The 22,812-nt window shown below is 39.2% G+C and overlaps 2 protein-coding genes across 2 annotated transcripts in view; both read right to left on the bottom strand.

Moving 5' to 3' along the window:
- Window positions 1–344: 344 nt before the first annotated feature.
- LOC122639131 (glycosyl hydrolase 5 family protein-like) lies at window positions 345–5,453 on the bottom strand. Its single transcript, XM_043831960.1, has 4 exons — window positions 5,049–5,453; window positions 3,529–3,776; window positions 1,882–2,402; window positions 345–778 (listed from the first exon to the last, which is right to left on the bottom strand). The coding sequence occupies exons 1-4, from the start codon at window positions 5,451–5,453 to the stop codon at window positions 345–347; spliced, it is 1,608 nt and encodes a 535-aa protein (XP_043687895.1).
- Window positions 5,454–12,941: 7,488 nt separating this feature from the next.
- The window catches only part of LOC122641076 (glycosyl hydrolase 5 family protein-like), a 32,449-nt gene continuing 22,578 nt past the window's right edge, over window positions 12,942–22,812 (bottom strand). The window contains exons 2-4 of the mRNA XM_043834395.1: window positions 15,270–15,517; window positions 13,761–14,281; window positions 12,942–13,385 (exon numbers count right to left, since the gene is read on the bottom strand). Of these exons, the coding sequence (XP_043690330.1) occupies window positions 12,952–13,385; window positions 13,761–14,281; window positions 15,270–15,517 (1,203 nt within the window). The 3' untranslated portion in view covers window positions 12,942–12,951. The remainder of the gene's footprint in view (window positions 13,386–13,760; window positions 14,282–15,269; window positions 15,518–22,812) is intronic.

Here is a 22,812-nt window from a genome sequence, read left to right as displayed (position 1 = left end):
TATTTAATTGGGTGACATCATCACTTAACAACATAAAACTAACGTTAGGGACAAATTTATTATATTGGGGTATAAACCAGTGGTGATTTGAATTTTAAAAAAAATCAAAAGGTAATCTAAGTTTCATTTGAAAAACCAGGGATGACATATAATTTACCTTTTTTCTTTTGGTATTCGACCTTAGCATTTTACAAAGAAATGCTGGAAACAGTGCTTGCAATATATGTAGATGGTATTCCTTCACTAGATATATCAATTGGATTACATAAAGGGTTGTAATTCTCTTGGAATTTTTTTCATGAAGGTGGATTTCAAATGTACATTTTAGGAATCTCAAAACATTGTCAATCATAACGAATGGTACTAGGGATGATATGAAACCACTGAGTTGCAGGTTCACATGATCCAATCAAGCATTTGCATTGATTTGTGACAATGGTGTTGTTAGAACCTAAATCCAAGCACAAGGTAGTATTGCCAACCATTGTTGAGAAGTGGAACTTGGAACTTGTTATTCTCTCCCATTTGGCACTTGGGCTATTGCAATCACCATCAGTTCCAAACTTGACAGGTTTACCTTCTCCATCAGCTTGTAAGCAGTAGTATGAATCTTTAATTTGCAGATTCTTTTCAGGTGTATAAGTCCATGATTCAGGTTGGGCACAAGAATCAAGCTTAACAGGTACTACTGGTGGTGCCTCTGAACTCTTAGGGACACACAATCCGGTAAATGGATGGTAAATTATATCATACTGTTCATGATCAGAAAGACCCGGTCCTACATCACATTGTAAAAAAATAGATGGATAAATAAAATAGGAAGCTTCAATGATGATCATAGTATTAGATTACACACGAGTAACGATCGAGAATCTAGCTCTAATACCATGTTGGAAGTGTAGAACCTAACACGATGCAGAAAAGAATGAAAAAAATGCAAACAACAATCACATAATACGCACAAGTATTTACGTGGTTTGGCAAGATTGCCTACGTCTACGACGGGATGAGATATGTTTCACTACCAATGGAGAATAGGGTTTTAGCCGCTCATCCTCACACCTCTCTCAGATTTTTGTTCCAGAGAAAGAACACTCACAACATATTTATAGCGAAACTCTATGCAAGAACTTTACTGAAATACTCATATAAGACTCGAAGCCTTCGGCTTCTTAACGGCCCTTCAGAATCAATCCACAAATCAAGCAACGAAATACAAGACATCGTACCCCCAACACATCTCCCCTTAACAATCTAGGCTTTTGGGTTGGACCCACCTGTTGAGATTTGGTGTCTTGACTTTTAAGGACTATATGGGTATTTTGGTAAATTTCCTGTATAGGGTTTCGCTATAAACATGTAGTGAGAGTTTTTTCTCTGTAACGAAAAAATTTGAGAGAAACGTGAGGAACGAGCGATTGTAACCCTATTCTCCATTCTGAAAGTTCAAGATTGGAAGGAGAAGAGCTACCTTTAAGTGATAGGGGGGCCCTCATCTCTAGTGCGGGATGGGATGGTTATACTCTTTCCCTGTTTCAATCATAACCAAGGGGCAACTTTCGTGTAGTTTGTGAGGGTTGTTTCTCTAGAACAAAAATCTAAGAGAAGTGTGAGGATGAGCAGTTACAACCTTATTCTCTATTGATAGTGAAACATATCTCATCTCACCGTGGATATAGGCAATCTTGCCGAAGCATGTAAATCCTTGTGTTCATTATGTGATTGTTGTTTGTGATTTCCATTCTTTTTTGCATTGTATTAGGTTTCGTTTTCAACAAAGATGGTACCTCAAGTATATGAAGGTATCAAGGATCTAGAGATTCTGATGTGGGATTTCAAGACCAAATATGATTGAAAACAGAAGGATAATAGATAGCATACCTCGGAAAGGAGACTGTAAAGCAGAGAGCCTTTGCATGAAGCTTGGGTTCCGGACTTCTGACCAGTCCCAATTCAAGACACCATAGTATTCATTCATTGCCATAACAGTTTCTCTATAGTAATAACTGCCCATAAGTGCCCACAAACCCCAATCTAAGTCTAATTCAGCTGCAAGAGCAAAAGCACAGCTTGAGAATCGGTTATCAGCCACATCATTTCCTCTTAGATTCACACCCCACTCACTCATAAACAATGGATATCCTTGATCCAATAGAAAGAATGCATGATCCCTAAAAAACTGCACTTGACTTGCACATACATCGTTAGGGTTGCCATTCCTCCAACCATCAGTGGCAGCAAAACTGTTCCAATGAACCTCAAATACAAGCTTCTCTTTGAAAGAAACATTCACTGGTTGATTCTTAAGCATTCCCAAGTCTTTATCAAAGTCATTACCAGAGAGAATAACAAGAACATTGGGGTTTGCATCGTGCACTACTTCTGCTCCCTTTTGCATGAAGCTATTAGCAAAGAAGATCGAAGAGCATTAGTTGATCCTCGGATTATAAATTTAGATTAAGGGGGAGGGGGTGATGCAAGGAAATAGATCTTCTACAACGCACGGCCCTGTCCTGCCTGTGCTACATAGACATAGGGCCGCGCACAATGACTGCCTTACCCCCACTCAGGCAAGGTACTCAAGCAGGGGTAAGACTGTCATTGCATGTGGCCCGGTGTCTGTATAGCATAGGCAGGACAGGGCAGTGCGTCATAGAAGATTTGGATCTGTGATGCAACTAGTGAAGGTATCCTAATTTAACCCTTGCATTTTTTTTTCTTTTTGATAAAACCCTTGCATGTTACCTCTAATCAAGATATGTTTAAACTATTTGACTTTTCCACATTTTTAGGAAAAAAATTTAAAATTTATAGAAGAAGAAAATGTTTTTTCACCTACTCGAGGGTTATCATCACTCTTATTGTAAGAAGTCTGAAAATGACCTTAGAATTCCAATCTTTTTTTTTTTTTTTTTTTGGTAAATAACTTAGAATCCAATCCAATCGGATTAAAAAACAAAGAATTTCATCACTATGGGTGAAGAGAAATTCATTATCTGACGGACAGAACAAATTTGTTCCTTCCAGTTACCTGCCCAGCCTAGTTCCCCAATACCTGTAATAATTTTCCAATTTCACATAGGAGCTCTATTAAATGTTGACTTTTTAACTTTTTAAAAACAAAATTTTTTTTTAACCCTTGTATCAAATTGCACTAATTTCGTACTAAAAAATTTTTGCACCAATTATATAAATTTTGAGAATAAAACAAGGGACCAAAAAATAAGGTTACAAATCTATTGAACTTGACACCCATTTCAAGTTCTTTAAGTTAAGGGTACCTAAAGTGTCAATAGAATATCCCTATATATGCATATGGGACTTAATGGGAGTGTCTAAATGACACCTTTACTGGTGTACTTAGAACCTTACACCGTCATTTAATTGCCCCTTTGTCTTATTCCTGATAATTCTTTAAGTGTATAAGAGGGTTTAATCAAGCCCATGTGTTGCAACAGATATGAAAATCTTGTTGTAATCAAGGTTGGTGAAAATTTATATTTAAAAATTAGAAATAGGTAAACATACTTGTACCAAACGCTGTTATTCATCCGAGGTCCTCGCAACTCATTCCTCAAGCTCATGCCGATGACATTGGAAACACCATTGAACAATGTGGCAATTTTGTTTAACCCATCAAGCCAGATGCGTGGTTTGAAGTAGCGATCGCCAAAGAAGCCATTGCCATCATATCTGTTGCAACACCACATAGGTTTGCTTACATGGTTGTCTAATATCACCATCACATTGTTCTCCCCAAGGTTCTTAACCACTTCCTGCACAAGTTATAATAAGAAGTTTACTAACAGCAACTATAAAATGATTCAGATAGAAAAAACTTCCTTGGCTTTTGCCATAAACCAAGTTTCTTTCATTGTCCATGAGTATCATATTTGGTAATGTGTTGTAACATGCATGTTCCGCCTTTTTATGGGGATGTAGTGGTCATTTTGCTTTTCCCTGTGTCTAGAAGCAGAGGCAGCGCACCTGCACACGCTTATATAGCGTTCTTTCTCCCCTCATTTATTAAACTCAAAACTTGCAAAAGCCCGGGCCCAGCACAATCCCAAACTGAGAAAACTTGAGCCCAATTACAATTAATGGGTTGAAGCAATTTCAACCCTCTGACATCGAGTTGGGTTCAGGCTGGTTGTTCCTTGTAATGTTTACAAAAACAATTTTTTTTGATTAAAAAAAAAAAAGAAAGATGAAAAAAGACTATTTTGAAAATAAAAAATCCTGCAATGTTGTTGATTTAGGTGTTTTGGTTTTGGGCATTGTTTTGAAAAGGTTTTATAGAAGTTTTGCAAAATTCACTCTTATGTAGGACTTGCATTAAATGAAGTAAGATTGGCATAAATGTCAATCCGAAATGACATAAAAACCCCTGCATCAATGGAGTTGATGGGAGAATCTCTTATGTACGAACATCTTCCTTAAAAGTTTATTTATTGTTTCTATGACGAAAAAGCTCAAAACCCATATAAAAGGTAGAATCCAAAATGTTTATATATGCTTGCATATAATTGTCAATTATAGTCCAAATTTGGTGGATATGTCCTCTTTTTGGAGGTTCCCCTACGGGAGAAAATCTGTTCGGCTACTTGAAGTGGAAAAAAGAAAACCTGCTCTGATACCATGAAGGAGAATGACATTCCAATATTATTCAACACGGAAAAGTTACAAGAATATATCTGATTACAAAGATGGAAAGACTCTAACTAATGTGTACTCATGTTCACGATGGATTATCCCTAACACTACCATGTAAATGTCCAACCCAAGAGATGAAACTATTAGGTGGATCGAAGGACTCACAGATATATGAGGGAGCAGAAGGTCTTAGGGGTAATCAATGTGGGGCTATTCTCCCAACAACTATGTGATGGTGTTTTCACTAGGAAAATTGTAGAAACATAGCAATACATGTATATATAGTGTTACACGATTGAGATAGACCAACAAATTTGACGAATGAATTAATGAGAAAACTCCGTTTTTTCATAAAATAAATATAAATAAATAATAGGAAAATAAATTGGTCTTGCCTGGAGAGCTTGGACTACGGTGATATCAAGCAAAGAAGGATTATTGACTTGCAGGCCAGCGATGGATTCAAAAAGATTGAAGCTCTGGAAGGATTGACGAACAGTCATAGAGGATAAGGTGTCATTGGTAACCATGAAAGTTGGCCATGTAAGCCTAACACAATTGAAACCCATGGATGCAATCTTTTTTGATATTGTATCCAAAGGTTGCTTGCTGAGACCCTCAACCAGCATTGGCTGAAGGTGTCCAACCCAATTCACACAAGCTAACTTCACTCGTTTGTCATCTTCATCCACAATCCATCTTGAATTTGTATGGAGAGGCAATGATGGCAGAGCCAACACCTTCTGGGAGATGATCAAATGAGCTACTACAAGGGAAAATAAGGTGTAGAACTTCTCCATCTCTCTCTCTCACAGCTGAGTTTGGAAAAGAGAGAGTGATTACTTATAGCTGAGTTAATGGTTGGGTGGTGAGGTGGAGTTGGAAGTGAGTAGGTTCCTTGGAATTGGGTCCACGAATCTTAGGCCTATTAATAGCATGTTGGACTGTGGAAGATACGAAAATCCATAAAAAGCAACTCTTTTGAATTTATCTTGGCTGATCTGTAGTTTTTGTTATGGGTTGTTTTTGGATTTAATAATGGGTTTGGATTTACACCTCACTCTCTATTCTGATTTCTGAATTTAGGGTAGAGAAAGAATGAGAAAAGTGACGGTTTTTTTTATTTATGAGAAAATAAAAATATTAACTGACTAAAGAGAAACCATGTACAAAGACTTAGTTATGTGAGTCTTAACAAGGTTGCTAGCTACAGCACAACAAAAAGGGTCTCGGGTCTCTCTTAGAAGTATACTAATTGTCAGGGGTTGCTAAGTCACGGGGTCTGGTCCCAATTAATGTGGCACACTAGCACACACAGAGAGAGAGAGAGAGAGATCTTCACCTCATCGGTGTGTGTATGGGTTTAGTCTCACATCGGGTGTGTGTGTGTGTGGTATGTGTTGTTAATATCTATCATTCTATGATCCTAAAAGTCAGTTAATTTTTTGAGATTGGTGTGTGATTTGTATGATTACATTTTCATTAAAAAAGAAAAAGAATAAATTACATGTCGTCACTGAGAGAGAGAGAGAAAAAGAAGAGAGAGATCTTCACCTCATCGGGTGTGTGCATGGGTTTAGTCTCACATCGATGTGTGTGTGTGGTATGTGTTGTTAATATCCACCATTCCATGATCCTAAAAGTCAGTTAATTTTTTGAGATTGGTGTGTGATTTGTATGATTACATTTTCATTAAAAAAGAAAAAGAATAAATTACATGTCGTCCCTGAGAGAGAGAGAGAAAAAGAAGAGAGAGATCTTCACCTCATTGGGTGTGTGCATGGGTTTAGTCTCACATCGGTGTGTGTGTGTGTGTGTGTGTGGTATGTGTTGTTAATATCCACCATTCCATGATCCTAAAAGTCAGTTAATTTTTTGAGATTAGTGTGTGATTTGTATGATTACATTTTCATTAAAAAAAAAAAAGAATAAATTACATGCCGTCCCTGGTTTTCAATCAAAACTTAGATCACTCCTTAGTTTTTGAAAAAACTCAAATCATCCAGTCTACACTACTCTAAGGGTAACGGTGTTAGTTATTGATATGAAAGGACTATTTTATCATTGTACTAAAACATTAGAATTAAATTTACAAAACTACCCTTCCTTCATCTTCAACCTAAAATACCCTTTAGATCTAAAAACCCCAAAATCCATCATCTTCCTCACATGACCTGCAACTCAAGCGCCGTGAAATTGATCACTAGATGGAAGTATTTCATTGCTGAATCTCCCCTTATGCTTATCAGATTGACATTCGTGGCCTAGATCAGCTATAAACTCGATCAGTGATTCTGAAACCCTAACCCCCAGATCACTGAGATTGATCTTCCTTCTTGTACCTTTTAGACCTTTAGAGTATCAAGTAGCTTTTTTGAAAATATGAAATGCCCAAAAGAAATGGTTGTTGATCAATGTCACAAAATACCCAGAAAGGAAATCTATACAAAAACGAGTTTAGCAGTTCTTTTGGACATTCAGGAAAAAAAACAAAAAAGAATCCAGAGAACGTTTCTAAAACAAGGAAGAAAACAGGGTATCTATTTTAGTAATAAAAAATGTCCTATTCATTCTCATCCGTTTCTTATACAACAAGAAGGGCAGATCCTAAGCCTCCCTTCTTCATTGAATGTTGCAGACAAAGTAATTCCTTTTACCAGAAAAAAGTGATCCGGAGATGCAATGGAGCCCGTTTCAAAACGTCCTCAAGAGCCCATCAGCGGAGATTCTTGTAGGCGACGGCGGTGACGGCAACGACACCGGAAGATTCTCCATTCCTGCAAAAACCATCTCCCTCTTCCATCTCTCGCTGAAGCCCAAATCTCAACCCACCGCCCACTAAAATCCAGCCCCATTCCCTCCCGATTCCCCTTAGCAGAACCCAACCATCTTCCCTTTCCCTCTGTGAATCGATCGACCGAACCCCACTTTGCAGGATACGACCTAGGTGAAACAAAAAACAAAAGAGAGTGAAGAAGAAGAGGAGATAGAAGAGTAACAGCTATTCTGTCCTATTTTTTTACCAGACCTGATGTTCCTTTAATTCCTTCAAATCTTCCAATTAGATTTGGCCCAGATTTTTTGAGGATTGGCTCATCCCATTAAGAGTGATACTCGACCTAGGTTTGGAAGGGATTTGATCCCCTGATTTGCTTTAATTTAAATCTCTTATTTCCTGGACGGTAGTTGGGTATACCGGTTGACGGCTCACAAGTTCGTTTAAGTCGCCTTCCCCAAAGCTCTTCTTCTTTTTCTTCTCTCCGGTGAACTTCTGCTTGAGATTGAGTTGCAGGTGTGAGGAAGATGATGAATTTGGGGTTTTTAGTTACAAGGGTAAAATTATAAATCAACATTTGTCAAGGGTAGTTTAGAGATTTAAAATTATTTAACTGGCTGACATCATCACTTAACATCATAAAATTAACATTAAGAACTAATTTGTCATTTCGGGGTCAAAACCAAGGGGTGATTTTAGTTTTTTCAAAATCCAAGGGGTGATCTGAGTTTCGATTGAAAACCTGGGGGTGACGTGTAATGTACCAAAAAAAAAACATGATATCACCCTAAATATATTCAATTAAATCCCAAAATACCCTTATGTTTCTGATGTCTCCGGCGGTAAATATTCCATTAATGATCTCTATAAAATTTTAAGATTGATTTCAAGTTTTTCACATTTGAAAACACATAACCATTTTCCATACTCTCTCTATGTTTTTCCTACAACCAACACATTGCACCATTTTCAGCTTTATTAAAATATTATTTTCTGGCCTGAAAACTATCAAGAGAGCCAGGCGATTCTGTTGGTAAAATCTCAACCTTGTTTGATAATGCTTTGAGAAGCTACATTTCTGATTTACCACCCTTGTTCACCAGCCCCATCTCTTTTTATTTTTGAGATCTCTGAAATATTAAGCCATACTTACATAGGAAAAAGAATCAGTTCAACTCGGTGCCAATTTACTGGCGTCCCCCCTTTAATATGCTGAAATTAAATGTTGATGGTGCGAGTAGGAGTAATGCAGGAGTGAGTGGTTGTGGGGGTATCATACGTGATAGCAAAGGATCATTGATTGCTGCCTTCTCTAATTTTTATGGTATCTGTTCTAACTCGGTGGCTGAAACGAGAGCCCTTCTGGATGGGTTGCGACTTTGCACCAGTTTGGGTTTATATAGTTTTTTCATTAGCTCGGATTTGGTTTCAACTGTGCATTTTCCTACACAAAGGAAATGTACTCTGTGGAGCTGTTGGTTTTGGTTCCAGGAGATTCTCTTTCTTTGTGACTCTCTTGGTGTTTGCATTCACTTTGCTTATCGTGAAAGCAATCGTATTGCAGATTTTTTGACGAATTTAGCTTATGATTCTTCTTTCCACGATGCTCAAGATATCCCACAGAGTTTATGTCGGATTATTAGTAAGGACAAAGCTGGTTTATTGGTCTTCAGAATGTAATTATTTTTTCAGGCAGTTTTTGTTCATGTAATGTGTGAGAGAGCAAGGCTCTTTGGATTGGGGTAAGGTGGGTTATGTCCCCCCCCCCCCTCTTGTATCCTCTTTTTTAGTTGGTTTATTAATAAATTTTTAGGGCCAGCCCGGGTCGCAGGTAATATTCAGGTTAACAAAAAAAAAATCGATTCAAAATAAGCTTTGGAAGACCTCAAACTCAAAGTTGACAATAAAGTTGTCCTAACTCCAGTAAAAAAAACATTCATCATCTAAACTGATTTCTCCTCCAATTCCAAACCAAAGTCACGCTCCTTCCACGCCATTGAAGAACTCAACTTGAAGATTTCATCGCCCAAGCCAACCTAGTTCAAGAAAGTTGAGCACATCGTTCTGGCGGATTTAAAAAGTCTCCCACCCCATGACAAGGAAGTGACATCTGATGTGGTGGTTTTTCGTGCTCGAAGGAGGGTCCTGCAAGGGTTTCAAGACGGTTGGCTGGTATTTCACTTGTTTGGCAGATCAAATGCTTTGTCATTGCGCTCTGGTCTGGGATATGCTTTTATCTTTCAATTGACCATTTGATTGGCTCATTCTATGGGCAACGGCGATCGAGCATTATTGTTGCTCAGAGCTGAAAACTTCAGATCTGGTTCTAAATCTACCGCCATATTTAATTTCAGGAATTTATCTCTCAAATAATGGTCTGGTGCTGGAATCTCCAAGGCCTGAAATCCATAGGGTTTGTAATTACTTAGTTAATCCATAGAGATGGTCCTACAGGTTTAGGGTATTAAAGAAGAAGAAAAAGGAAAGAAGCAGAGGGGCAGAATAGGATTCGGTTGGTGGCAACCATGGAGTTTGGAGGTTTGAGCTGGGATTTTACATTAGAAAACGGAGAGGATAAGAGATGAAGGAGAAGAAGATGATTCGGTGCGTTCGGCCATGGTGGAGGTGAAGAAGAAGTTGGGGATTTGCTTGCCGCTATAGTTAGATGAATTCGATCATTGGCTGTAGGAGGAAGAAGAAGAAGAAGAAGAAGAAAAAATATGAGGTTAGAGATAAGGGTATTAGTGTCTTTCCATGACATTTCTAACACCGTCAGCCAATATAGGTACGGTTGATAGAATTTTTCAATTTTAGGGGAAGGGAGAGTCATTATTCAATATGTAGGGGAAGGGAGTGTCATTAAGGCATAATCGAGGGGAGGGGACAGTAAAGTACCCAAAAATAAATAATGATCTTGAGGGTTTTTGATGATTCAACAGGTTCTAGAATATGAGGAAAAGTGAATCATGATCTAAGAGATATGGATTGATAGTGAATTGTATCCGCTAAGGGGAGGAAGGTCCAGGTTACACAAGGTAGTGATGTAAACGGATGGTCGAAAATCCAAATTCGATCTGCATCCAAATCCATTTAGAGTTATCTGTATTTGACTAGGGAATATCTAGATCCAATCACATCCGATCTGTATCCGAGTCAAATTCGATCCGTTTACACGCCTAGATTTTGGGGGACATATCGTTATAAGGAAACAATATAACCTTTGAAAACCAGCCTTTCTTAGGACATCTTTGGTATAATTTTATTTTTTATTTTTTATTTTTGTCTTCAAAAACGTTTTTGATTGTGTTTGATATCGTTTATGGGGTATGTTTCTATTTAAAAAGGATTGTAAAAAAACCAAAAATAAAAAATAGATCGAAAGTTGTTTATGATTTTTGGTTGAAAATCATTTCTGACCATTTATGCGGGGACTTTAATGAGCACGTGCTCATAGGTCTCAAAATCGATAAGTAAGAGTGTCATTTCTTTGTTTAATTAGAAATATCCACCCTCCTCCTGCAACTTCTTCTTCTTTCTCATCCGGCGACCCCATTGTCACTCCCAATCATCTTATTTGTCCTGCAACTCCACCCACCCCCTCATCTTCTTCTTCCGGCGACCCATTCCCCAATACCATCGAAGCTCTTTCTGCCTCTGCCTCTCTCTCTCTCTCTCGCGCCGTTCGGTACTCAAAAGCAGTCACTGTCTCCTTTGATCTCTGTCGGACTTGGTTTATGAGGTAGTAATTGTTTGATCTATCGATCTATCTTTTTCTTTCGATTTGTTTCCTATTCCGTACGGCTACTGATCGTTTTTTAAGTTTGATTTGTGGTTTATTTTCACTGGATCGATCTGTAAATCTTTTTTGCTTTATGGGTTTTGTTAAAGTAGGCAAAAGAAATGATCTTTTCTTGTCTTCGATTGTATTTGAGAGAATGGATTCGGAACGATTGTTTTTTTCTGTCGTTGTTCTCTTTGTTGCTGATTTGGGTTTTTTGTTTTGTCGATTAATTGCTTCGACTTGATGCTATTGGGATTTTTTGTGTTTGATTGATTTGGGTTTTTTGTTTTGTCAATTATTTGCTTCGATTTGCGCTCTAATTGTTTTCTGTTTGAAGGGCTTTTTGCGTTTTTATCGATTTCCTCCCCATGTCGTCTTCTTCTTCTTCTTCTTCTGCTTCCGCCATGATCAAGAACGTACTTGCAGAAACAGAGAATAGCCCCAAAAGCCTTTCAAACAACGCAATTCCTCTTCCATTTCTCTTTACTCACCTAAACTCTCTCTATTCATTCTTATCACCTGTGTCATTATCTTTATTTTCCTCCAAACTCTTACTTTAATACAATCCATACACTCTTCCCCATCCTCCCCTTCCTCATGGGTTTTCCTACGCAAATGGGAGAACGTTGTCAACACCACAATTAACTTCAAAAGGTAGATTATTTTGTATATTGGGTCAGGACACACACTATGGTTCATGAAATAAGGAAAACCCAAAGGGATTGATACCCAACAACTCGGTTCTGAGTTTATGCTTTGGGAAAGAAGATGGGTAAAGGTGGCATCTCTCCACCCACCCACTTCAAAAAACTATTATGCACATAGGTATGCCAAACATATTTCTTTGTCTACAATCTATTTTGTGTAGTGGTTACCAAACAATTTTTATGTTTTGACGAAAAATGATTTTCACAAATAATTTTTGTTAAATAGACAAAATTCAAAAATAAAAAACATACCAAAAAGAGCCTTAAAATTCAATAATTTGAGGAAATCAAACATGGCCTTTCAAAGAATAAGAAAGGGCAGGGAAAAAAAATTCAATATTTTGTGACTGTGTGCCTGATTTAATTGGCCAGATGCTCTATGTGTGTGTCTATTAGCTTCAAATGTGGTGAGTCGAATCTCGGGTTCATTGCTCACCTAATTGATTCACTATTCACCATATGTTGACTCATTGTCTTCAAATTGGATTTTGGAATGGACTTAGAGACCGTGAAAAATCAGCCTCTGATCCAATTGGAAAGTTTTAAGCCCCCTTGCGCTCTAGTAGTTCAATTACAGCAAAAGAAGAATACAATGGACCTTACCATTTTCTTTTGTTTTTTTCTTTGAGCATTTTACAAAGAAATGTTGGTAACAGTGCTTGCAATATATGTAGATGGTATTCCTTCACTAGAAATGTTAAGATTAGAACTTGATTTCATTCCTTGATTATCTCTCGACAATAGAAAATATATATATAGACGAGTACATTGGTGAAAATCCTAACTAATTACAACTTGTGAGATCTTTAGAGATCCACTTGAAATGGGAAAGCCATCCTTAGTGATCTAGTTACATTGCATCACAGTGATAATAACTAAGTAGGATAGAGATATATATCTGGCCAACTCAATCTTGGGAGAAAAGATAGTGAGATATTATCTTGGTTGATAAGAAATATCAATTGGAATACATCTCTGATTTTGTTTTAATGAAGGTGGATTTCAGATGTATATCTTAGAATCTCAAAACATTGTCAATCATAACGTATGGTACTAGGGATGATATGAAACCATTGAGTTGCAGGTTCACATGATCCAGTCAAGCATTTGCATTGATTTGTGAGAATGGTGTTGTTAGAACCTAAATCCAAGCACAATGTAGTATTGCCAACCATTGTTGAGAAGTGGAACTTGGAGCTTGTTATTCTCTCCCATTTGGCAGTTGGGCTATTGCAATCACCATCAGTTCCAAACTTGACAGGTTTACCTTCTCCATCAGCTTTTAAGCAGTAATATGCATCCTTGATTTGCAAATTCTTTTCAGGTGTATAGGTCCAAGATTCAGGTTGGGCACAAGAACCAAGCTTAACAGGCACTACTGGTGGTGCATCTGAACTCTTAGGGACACACAATCCCGTGAATGGATGGTAAATTACATCATACTGTTCATGATCAGAAAGTCCCGGTCCTGGACCACACAGAAAAATTAATAGATGGTAAATCAAATAGGAAGTGTTGGGGGTACGATGTCTCATATTCCATCGTAGGTTTTGGAAATTTTTTTAAGGATTATATGGGTATTTCGGTAAAATTCATGTATATGGTTCACTATAAATATGTAGTGAGGGTTTGTTCTATTGAACATATATTGGAGAGGTGTGAGGACGAGCGGCTGTAACCCTATTCTCCATTGATAGTGAAACAAGTCTCTTCTCACGGTGGACGTAGACAATCTTGTCAAATCACGTAAATCCTTGTATTCATTGTGTGATTGTTGTTTGTGATTTCCATTCATTTCTAGCACCATATATTATTGAAAACAGAAGGATAATAAATAGCATACCTCGGAAAGGAGATTGTAGAGCAGAGAGCCTCTGCATGAAGCTTGAGTTCCGGACTTCTGACCAGTCCCAATTCAAGACACCATAGTATTCATTCATGGCCATAACAGTTTCTCTATAGTAATAACTTCCCATAAGTGCCCACAAGCCCCAATCTAAGTCTAATTCAGCTGCAAGAGCGAATGCACAACTTGAGAATCGGTTATCAGCCACATCATTTCCTCTTAGATTCACACCCCACTCGCTCATAAACAATGGATAACCTTGATCTAATAGAAAGAATGCATGATCCTTCAAAAACTGCACTTGACTTGCACATACATTGTTGGGGTTGCCATTCCTCCAACCATCAGTGGCAGCAAAACTGTACCAATGAATCTCAAATACAAGCTTCTCCTTGAAAGAAACATTCACTGGTTGATTCTTAAGCATTCCCAAGTCTTTATCAAAGTCATTACCAGACAGAATAACAAGAACATTAGGGTTTGCATCGTGCACTACTTCTGCTCCTTTTTGCATGAAGCTATTAGCACAGAAGATGGAAGAGCATTAGTTGATCATTGCATTACAAATTTAGATTTAGGTGGAGTGGGTGATGCAACTAATGAAGGTGTCCTAATCTAACCCATCCATGTTATCTCCAATAAAGTCATGTTTAAGCTATTTTAATTTTCTACATTTTTAGGTCAAAGGTTTAAATTTGATAGAAGAAGAAAGTTATTCTTCTCCTACTCGAGGGTTATAAGCCATATGGAATACATTCCTCGTTGGGTAAGGGGTGTGGATTCCATTTGATTGGCATCCAGCATATGAGAACCATTCTAGTACGAGAATGTGAACCAGCCTCTAATTCACTCTTATTGTACAAAGTTGACCTTAGAGTAAATCTATCATTTCACATAGAAAGTGCATTAAATGTGGACATTCAATTTTTTGAAATTCTCTTTTTTACATGAAATTCCATTAAATAACTTTCGAGAATAAAACAAGGGGCAAAAAAAATAAGGTAACAAATCTATTGACACCTTAGGGACCTTAGGGAGAGTCAATAGAATATCCCTATATGTAGGTATGTGATTGTCTAAAAGACACCTTCATTTAATCACCCCTTTCTCTTATTTCTAAAATCTCTTTAAGTTAAGGGTATGAAAGGGTTTAAGCAAACCCATGTGGTGTTGCAACAGATATGAAAATCTTGCTGTAATCAAGGTTGGTGCGTAACCAATGCATGAGGCTCCTGCCATTGCGGGGTCTAGGAAGGGTTATAATGTACGCAACCTTCCCCTATGCTTTAACAGAGAGGTTTTCTAGACTCGAACCCAGGACCACTTGGTCACAATGGAGCAACCTTACCGTTTCACCAAGACCCGCCCTTTGAGTTTCAAAGCATTGCGAACAACTAATCACTCACTAAATTTTCTTCTAAATAGAAGATTTGAACAATGCATGAAATCTTTATATTTGAAGGCATAAATTTAGTTTTAAAAAAATTTAGAAATATGAAAACATACTTGTACCAAACGGTGTTATTTGTCCGAGGTCCTCGCAACTCATTCCTCAGGCTCATGCCAATGACATTGGAAACACCATTGAACAATGTGGCAATTTTGTTTAACCCATCAAGCCAAATGCGTGGATTGAAGTAGCGATCGCCAAAGAAGCCATTGCCATCATATCTGTTGCAACACCACATAGGTTTGCTTACATGGTTGTCTAATATCACCATCACATTGTTCTCCCCAAGGTTCTTAACCACTTCCTGCACAAGTTATAATAAGAAGTTTACTAACAGCAACTATACAATGATTTAGATAGAAGAAACTTCCTTGGCTTATTTTCCATGAGTGGATTATCTCTCTCTCTCCCTCTCTCCCTCTCTCCCTCTCTCTCTTTCTCTCTTCCTTGTAATGTCTACAAAAAACAATTTCATCTTACTCAAAAGAAAAAAAAAAAAAAAAAAGTAAGTCTTCCTGACATTTGCTGGGCCAAAAAGCCCAAAACCCAAATAGAATGGAGAATCCAAAATAGTTACATAGTTACATCATGGTTGCATATAATTGTATGTCGCAGTTCAATTATAGTCCCAATTTGGTGGATATGTTCTGTTTTTTGTAGAAAAAGGCTCGAACTCAGGGGTAACCGATGGGACTATTCTCCCAACACTTCCCTTCACGTATAGATAGGACGGAACTGTGTACACATGTACAATTAACATAGGCAAGTCTGGAGGCTCCTATAGTAAGATAAGAGAAAACCTGTTCTACTACAAATTTGAATGTCCAGCCCAAAAGCTCAAACTATAAGGTGGAAGGACTATATAAGGTCACAAAAGGTATCAGGGGTAATCATACTGGACCTGGCTATCCTCCAGCCGTGGCAGGAGCCCAGCAAAAACAGGGGGGGAGGGGGGTTTGATCATTTCACAGGGGGGCAAATTAAATCACATTGGAACTATTCTCCCGACAACCTTGTGACTGTTCATGCAAAGAACATTGTAAAAACAAACGAAAACATGTATATATAATATTATACGGTTGAGATTGACCAACAAATTTGATAGGGAAATAAGTTGTCTTGCCTGCAGAGCTTGCACAATGGTGATATCAAGCAAGGAGGGATTATTAACTTGCAGGCCAGCGATGGATTCAAGAAGATTTAAGCTCTGGAAGGACTCACGAACAGTCATAGAAGATAAGGTGTCATTTGTAACCATGAAAGTTGGCCATGTAAGCCTAACACAATTGAAACCCATAGAAGCAATCTTCTTTGATATTGAATCCAAAGGTTGCTTGCTGAGACCTTCGGCCAGCAACGGTGGAAGGTGTCCAGCCCAATTCACACAAGCTAGCTTCACTCGTTTGTCATCTTCGTCTACAATCCATCTTGAATTTGTATGGAGAGGCAATGATGGCAGAGCCAACACCTTCTGGGTGATGATCAAAAGAACTACAAGGGAAAATAAGGTGTAGAACTTCTCCATCTGCATCTCTCTCTCTCTCTCTCTCTCACACACACACACACACACACAGCTGAGTATGGAAAAGAGAGAATACTTATAGCTGAGTTAATGGTTAGGTGGTGAGTTGGAAGTGAGTAGGTTCCTTGGAATTGGTTCCACGAATCTTAGGCCTATTTATAGCATGTAGGACTCTGGAAGATACGAAAATCCATAAAAAGCAACTCTTTTGAATTTATCTTGGCTGATCTGTGAGTTTTTGTTATGGGTTGTTTTTGGATTTAAATATGGATTTGGATTTACAACTCACTCTCTATTCTGATTTCTGAATTTAGGGTAGAGAAAGAATGAGAATGGTAAGTCACGGGGTCTGGTACCAACTAATTTGGCACACTAGCACAGGGAGGAGTGTCGAGCTTGGAGAGAGAGAGAGAGAGAGAGAGAACAACTTCATCTCATCGGGTGTGTGTTGTGTATATCCGTCATTTCACGGTCCTAAAAGTCAATTAACCTTTTGGGATTGGTGCGTGATTTGTGTGATTATGCTTTCATAAAAAAAAGGGCAAATTTGACGGACACCCCATCTAAGTATTCAATATGTCATGGAACCGTGAGATTCCACTATGCCACGTGTCCTCATCTTAGGTGTGCACTTGAAGTGTAATTGACGAAGGTGTAATTGAGACGATAAAAATCCCAGGGCATATTATCGAGCAAATCTACGTTCAGGGAATTTTTATCCTCTCAATTACATTGCCCGTACTTGACGTCAAGTACATCTAATAGAGGGAGTTGGACCCCATGTGGACCCCACCTTGGGCAGTGTGTTCGGGCAGGGGGTAGGATAGTCATTTCTGCCTCCTCTATTAGATGTGCTTGACGTCAAGTACGGGCAGTGTAATTGTTAAATCCGTGCTCAAAACCCAGTTTAAAATCCGATCTGACCACCGGTCTGGTTTGAACCTTTTGTGTAGAACCGGGAGTGGAGTACGCTCGTGAACTGTGGGTCATAATACTCAAGCCATCACACAAGATTGTCGACTGCGAAACAGGGGAAGTCCTTGAGGAAAGATCCACCGTCAGAGACAGGGGGAAAATCATCCACAAAAGCATATTCTTGGAATTCCCTTATGATGGGGATCCGCGGGGCCCGCACCTGAATCGCCCTTATCCACTTAGCGATGACTGGGAGTAAGTCACTATCCGAATAATTCATGCCTATGCATGATCATTAATAAGCATAAGAACTAGAATGGGCTTGGGCTTAGGAGCTTAGCATTTTTCTATTTGTAACTAGAACTTAGGACATGGGCCATGGGCCATGGGCCCAAGTGGATCCAATGGCCCAATGACTTAAATTAGACCTTGGGCTTATACCTAACCAAACAAGCTCCTAAGCAAATGGACCTAAGGACTTGAGACTAACCAAACAAGACCTAATGCCTAGATGGGTTATTAAAGACCCAAAACTACTATTCACCTCACATTACAATCCTAAATCGTGGAGAGGAGAGGAGAAAAAGAAAGAAGAAGATGAGAAGAAGAAAGAAGAAGAAGAAAGAAGAAGAAAGAAGAAGAGGAAGAAGGAAGGAGAAGGGAGAAGTATGGTGGAGCACAAGCTATCATCATCAACCCTTGGTGAGTCTCTCTCTCTCTCTCTCTCTCTCTCTCTCTCTCTCTCTCTCTCTCCATCTCTCTTTCCCTAATTCTATTACCTAGGGTTTGAATCGGTTGAGCACACCTTGAGTGCTTCATCTACTCAATTGGAAGGTCATTAATGGCTGACCTTGTGTCTCGTGGGGGTACCTAACCTCACATTGAGCCTCTCTCCCTCTACATCTATTTCTATTAACTAGGGTTTTGGGAATGAACTACCATTGATGGATCATTACTTACCTAAGTAAAGAAGCCATGAATGGATAGTATCATTCTTAAGTAATGAGAGCCAATGAACCCTTATGATTTCTATTTCACCTTAAACCCTTCCCCATTGATAAGCCCTAAGTGGGGTTTTACCTCCATTTATGGGTTTCACCAACCATTTATGGAAAACCCTAGGTGTGAGGTAGAAATCGATGAGTTTTCTTAACAAGGAAAACCCATCTAAGCGTTGGATTCATGAACCCATGTGGGGGATGGCACCTTTAATGGAGTGGAACTCATAGCCAAGAACCCCTAAATAACCCTAAGAATACCCCATTTTATCCCAAGGTAAAACCATTCTCAGAATGGCATGAACAACAAGACTAGCACATGGACAGGCACATGCAAGTGCCTGTCCCTGAGAACCTAGATCTGCCGGTGGGAAGTCCGAGAGGGACAGACACATGGACAGGCACATGATATAGCCTTGCTGTATGTGCCGGTCCCCTATTTCAGCCTTGTTTGATAACTTATGGGGCTCAACTCTTCTAGCCCTAAGGCACTAATCTCTCCCCACGTTGTACACCCTCTTTAGGTTGACTGACCCGGCTCGGGGGCGCATTAGTAAGTGGGACAGTGTACTTGGCATCGAACGTCGATTTGAAGAACTCCGTACTGACGATTGACTGAGAATCAAGGTGAGTGAGTTAAGCAAACGTCTTAATTTATGGAATGTTTGTGTGTCGTGTCTTGCGAATGCCATTCATGCATGTGTGCTATAATATATAATTATTGGTAAGATATAGGACGATATAAATATTTAGATGTTGATAGGACTTTACATTCTTGTCTTGCGATATTATTTATTTTATTGCACTGTGGTGCGAATGGTATTGGATTTAGTTATGGGACTCGGTGCCGGTTGGTGCTGGACCTGGGGATTCCATAATATGGACTCACTCATGGCATGTAGATCTAGGGCTTCGAAAGCGGGATCCAAGTGTCGGTGGGTGCTGGGCTTGAGATTGCTGTACTTGAAATTGCATTAGAGTTGTCCATTGCATTAGGTGGAAACGACATGGTGACCGATCGACTACCTTCGGTATTCACATCTCGTACTTGTATACGTACGTATGGGCTAGAGGGGCGAGAGGATAGCCGACCGACAGTATTTCGGTATCTATGGACTCGGCCTCTGGCCTATGCACATGCTTACCTCACTCATACAGTAGGTGAATGCTGGCTAGGATAAATGTTTATCCAGTACTATGACCCTTACCCACAGAGGGTTAGGTGTCGGTCAAATCCGTGGGTTCCGACCGTTATTCGGGTATACCCACCCAGGAAGTTCGGGCACCAACCGTATTTTGGGCCGAACGCTAGGACGGGATTTGACTTGGGGGTTTGCGTATATCTCTTGGTGGAGACTGGTACGGCAGGCTTCCAGCGCAACTCGGGTTTGTCATCGCCGGTATACCATCCGTTTATGGTACCGATGTCGGGGATGCTACCTAAGGTGTTGCTATAGTACTATACCTGACTTAGTTGTGTGTTAGGTGGATAACAATAAAACTATACATCATCATTCATTCATTCATGTAGCATGATTGTAAATTATATGTGATATACGGTCTACTTTGGTGGTATGGGACACCTTGGTATCCGTTCATCATGTATGGTTTGCAGTCAACCCCATTCATTATTATTATTGTGTATGCTTGTGTGGCTTAGCCACTCATTGGGCTCAGTTGGAGCTCACTCCTCGAGGAAACATATTTTTAGTTGATGCAGATACATTCGAGCAGGACGGTGCAGAGTTCAAGACTCCTGAAGAGTCATGAAGAGTGGTGGACTCCTGAATATGAGGATCATGGACCGGAGTGCTATTGTGAGATGTGTTCCACGAGGGAACAATGATTCTTGGCTGGTGGCCATCTTTTGTTACACTTTGATAAACTATCTTTTGTTTCAAAGGTGTATTCTTTTTATTCCTTTCTTGATAGGTGTATTTATTATACAGTGATAATACATAGATCCTGATTAGAACGAATTGTACATGAAGGGATAAACTTGAGTAGACAATATTTTATATGCTATCACCTAGCTTCTGCTAACTCTGATGTTATTAATATTAATCCTTTCCTTTTACCTATTGTTTGTCGTTGTAAATGAGTTAGTCTTGGATACTGCATCAGTGATTCTGGTGGTTGGGGAGCGTAGTTGTATGCTCTGGTTGCATTTTCTGTCGGTTTAGGGATGGGGGTGTGACAGTAATTGAGAGGATAAAGATCCGCGTTCAGGTTTGTGAAGACTTGGGGTTTACTCCAAAACTCCCAGATGGCTCAAAACCTTATTTCTCTACTGTAATCCCTAATATCGCCATTAAATCGACTATTCTCAATTGGTGCCGTACTAATGGTGTCGAACGACCAACATCTCCAAAGCTCTGCTTTGTGGAGAAGCTCGTTCGTGCACTAATACCGACTGAGAAATCAACTCTCAATTCCACGAAAGAAGAAGAAGAAACAAAGAAGGAAGAGTTGCTAAAAGGAGTGGTGGAGAAGCCTCCAGTCAGATTTTCTTACGCAGCAACCGAGTTAAATCGCCGGCTGACTCACTTCTACACAAGCTCTGAGGAATCGGTAAAGGCCGCGCTTCCCACATGAGAAACACTTGCCCTTGAAACCACCTTCAACGAAGGGTTTGTCATTGGTGGAACCAATCTCTGTGATACGTTTGCGGAACAGAGGGTATAGCGAGCGAGGGTTGCAGAACTGAGGGCATGGATGGGGTGGGGTTGCAAGGGGTGTAGGTTTGGGCGGCGATTGCAGTGGTAGATTATTGAGGAGGTTGGGTTCGCAAAGGGGGCTGTTGGTTGTACTAGTGGTGGTGGTGGTGACGGATGAGAGTCTCAATTGAAAACGAGAAGAAGAAGTGGAACAAGAAAGAAGAAGAAGAAGAAATAGTAGGTGGGTCCCACTTATTTGATTAAAAAAAACGTTAATAGGGAAGATGATGGAATTATAAGAGTTTTTTATTAAATTACTAAGGGGGTAAAATGAACATTTTAACTTTGGTTGCTAGCTGTGCTTAACGTCAGGGGGAAGGTTGCCATTTTGACCAAGTTTAGCAAGTCCGTGACATATTGAATACTTAGAGGGGGTATCCGTGAAATTTGCCCTAAAAAAAAAGACGACATCTTCACCTAAGAGGTACCAAAGGATATTGTCGGATTTAGTTAGGGCTGTAAATGAATAATCAAAAATCTGAATTCATTCCGCATCATTTTGGGATATCTATATTCATTTAGAGATATCTGGAAAGAAAATCCAAAAAGATGAATATTTAATAATAAAAAAATTTAAAGTAAATTACTTCCCCCTCCCTTCAATTATACCTTAATGACAAGCCCTTCCCTTGCATATTGAGTAGTAGGTCTGGATCAGCCATCCACATGGGCAGATAATTTTACACCCCATCCATCTCTCCATGTGACATGTGTCCAATCACAAACGAAGAGTTACTTTTTGGTTATGTATTTATTTTCAAATTTTTTTCTTTTTGTAATTTCTCCCCAGAAGAAATGTGTCCAATACGGCTTTAACTTCACTTCCCCAAACTCTCTCTCCTTCCTTAGTGTCTCTGCAAATTGTAAATCAACTCCTTCGTCTCCATCCGTGTCTTTGCAAATCGCCTCCTCAGTGAACTCCCTGTTTTAGTAATTGGCAAGGTTTTAATTTCCTTGCTTGCCCAGTTAAACTCTATACTCCAAAGAGTATACCTGATGGTTTAGGGTTTCTTTTTCTGATGACTCTGATGAGGAAAGGGAGTTCAGAAGCCTCGGTTGCTTCTCATGGGTGTGAGAGATGGAGAACCAAAAGAGGGAATGTAGAAATGTTGAAGTTGATGTTGATAGCTTCGATGAATATGCAATGAATAAAAGCGATAGACCCATTCCAGAAATATGTTTTTCGATTTGCAGAGACTCTGAAGAAAGAGAGAGAGAGAGAGAGAGAGAGAGAGTTTGGGGAAGTGGAGTGAAAGCCATATTGGACACGTTTCTTCTATTTAGTGGGGAGAAATTACAAAAAGAAAACTTTTTGAAAAAAAAAAGCATAACAAAAAAGTAACTCCTCCATCTAACACGGTTTGCTGTTGGACACATGTCACGTGGAGAGATGGGGTGGGGGTGTAAAATTATCAACCCTTGTGATAGCTGATCCGGAGTCGCTCTC

This window comes from Telopea speciosissima, chromosome 9, assembly GCF_018873765.1.
Source record: "Telopea speciosissima isolate NSW1024214 ecotype Mountain lineage chromosome 9, Tspe_v1, whole genome shotgun sequence".
Lineage (NCBI taxonomy): Eukaryota > Viridiplantae > Streptophyta > Magnoliopsida > Proteales > Proteaceae > Telopea > Telopea speciosissima.
Note: the sequence above shows the minus strand (reverse complement) of the source record. Positions and strands in the feature narration are given on the sequence as shown.

Bases quoted from the DNA above. Each gene is read 5' to 3' on its own strand.
- LOC122639131 (XM_043831960.1), bottom strand. From the start codon at position 5,453: ATGGAGAAGTTCTACACCTTATTTTCCCTTGTAGTAGCTCATTTGATC. The intron at 3,777-5,048 runs GCAAGACCAATT...TAACTTGTGCAG, and splicing joins CCGTAGTCCAAGCTCTCCAG to GAAGTGGTTAAGAACCTTGG. The intron at 779-1,881 runs GTATGCTATCTA...AATGTGATGTAG, and splicing joins TTTACAGTCTCCTTTCCGAG to GACCGGGTCTTTCTGATCAT.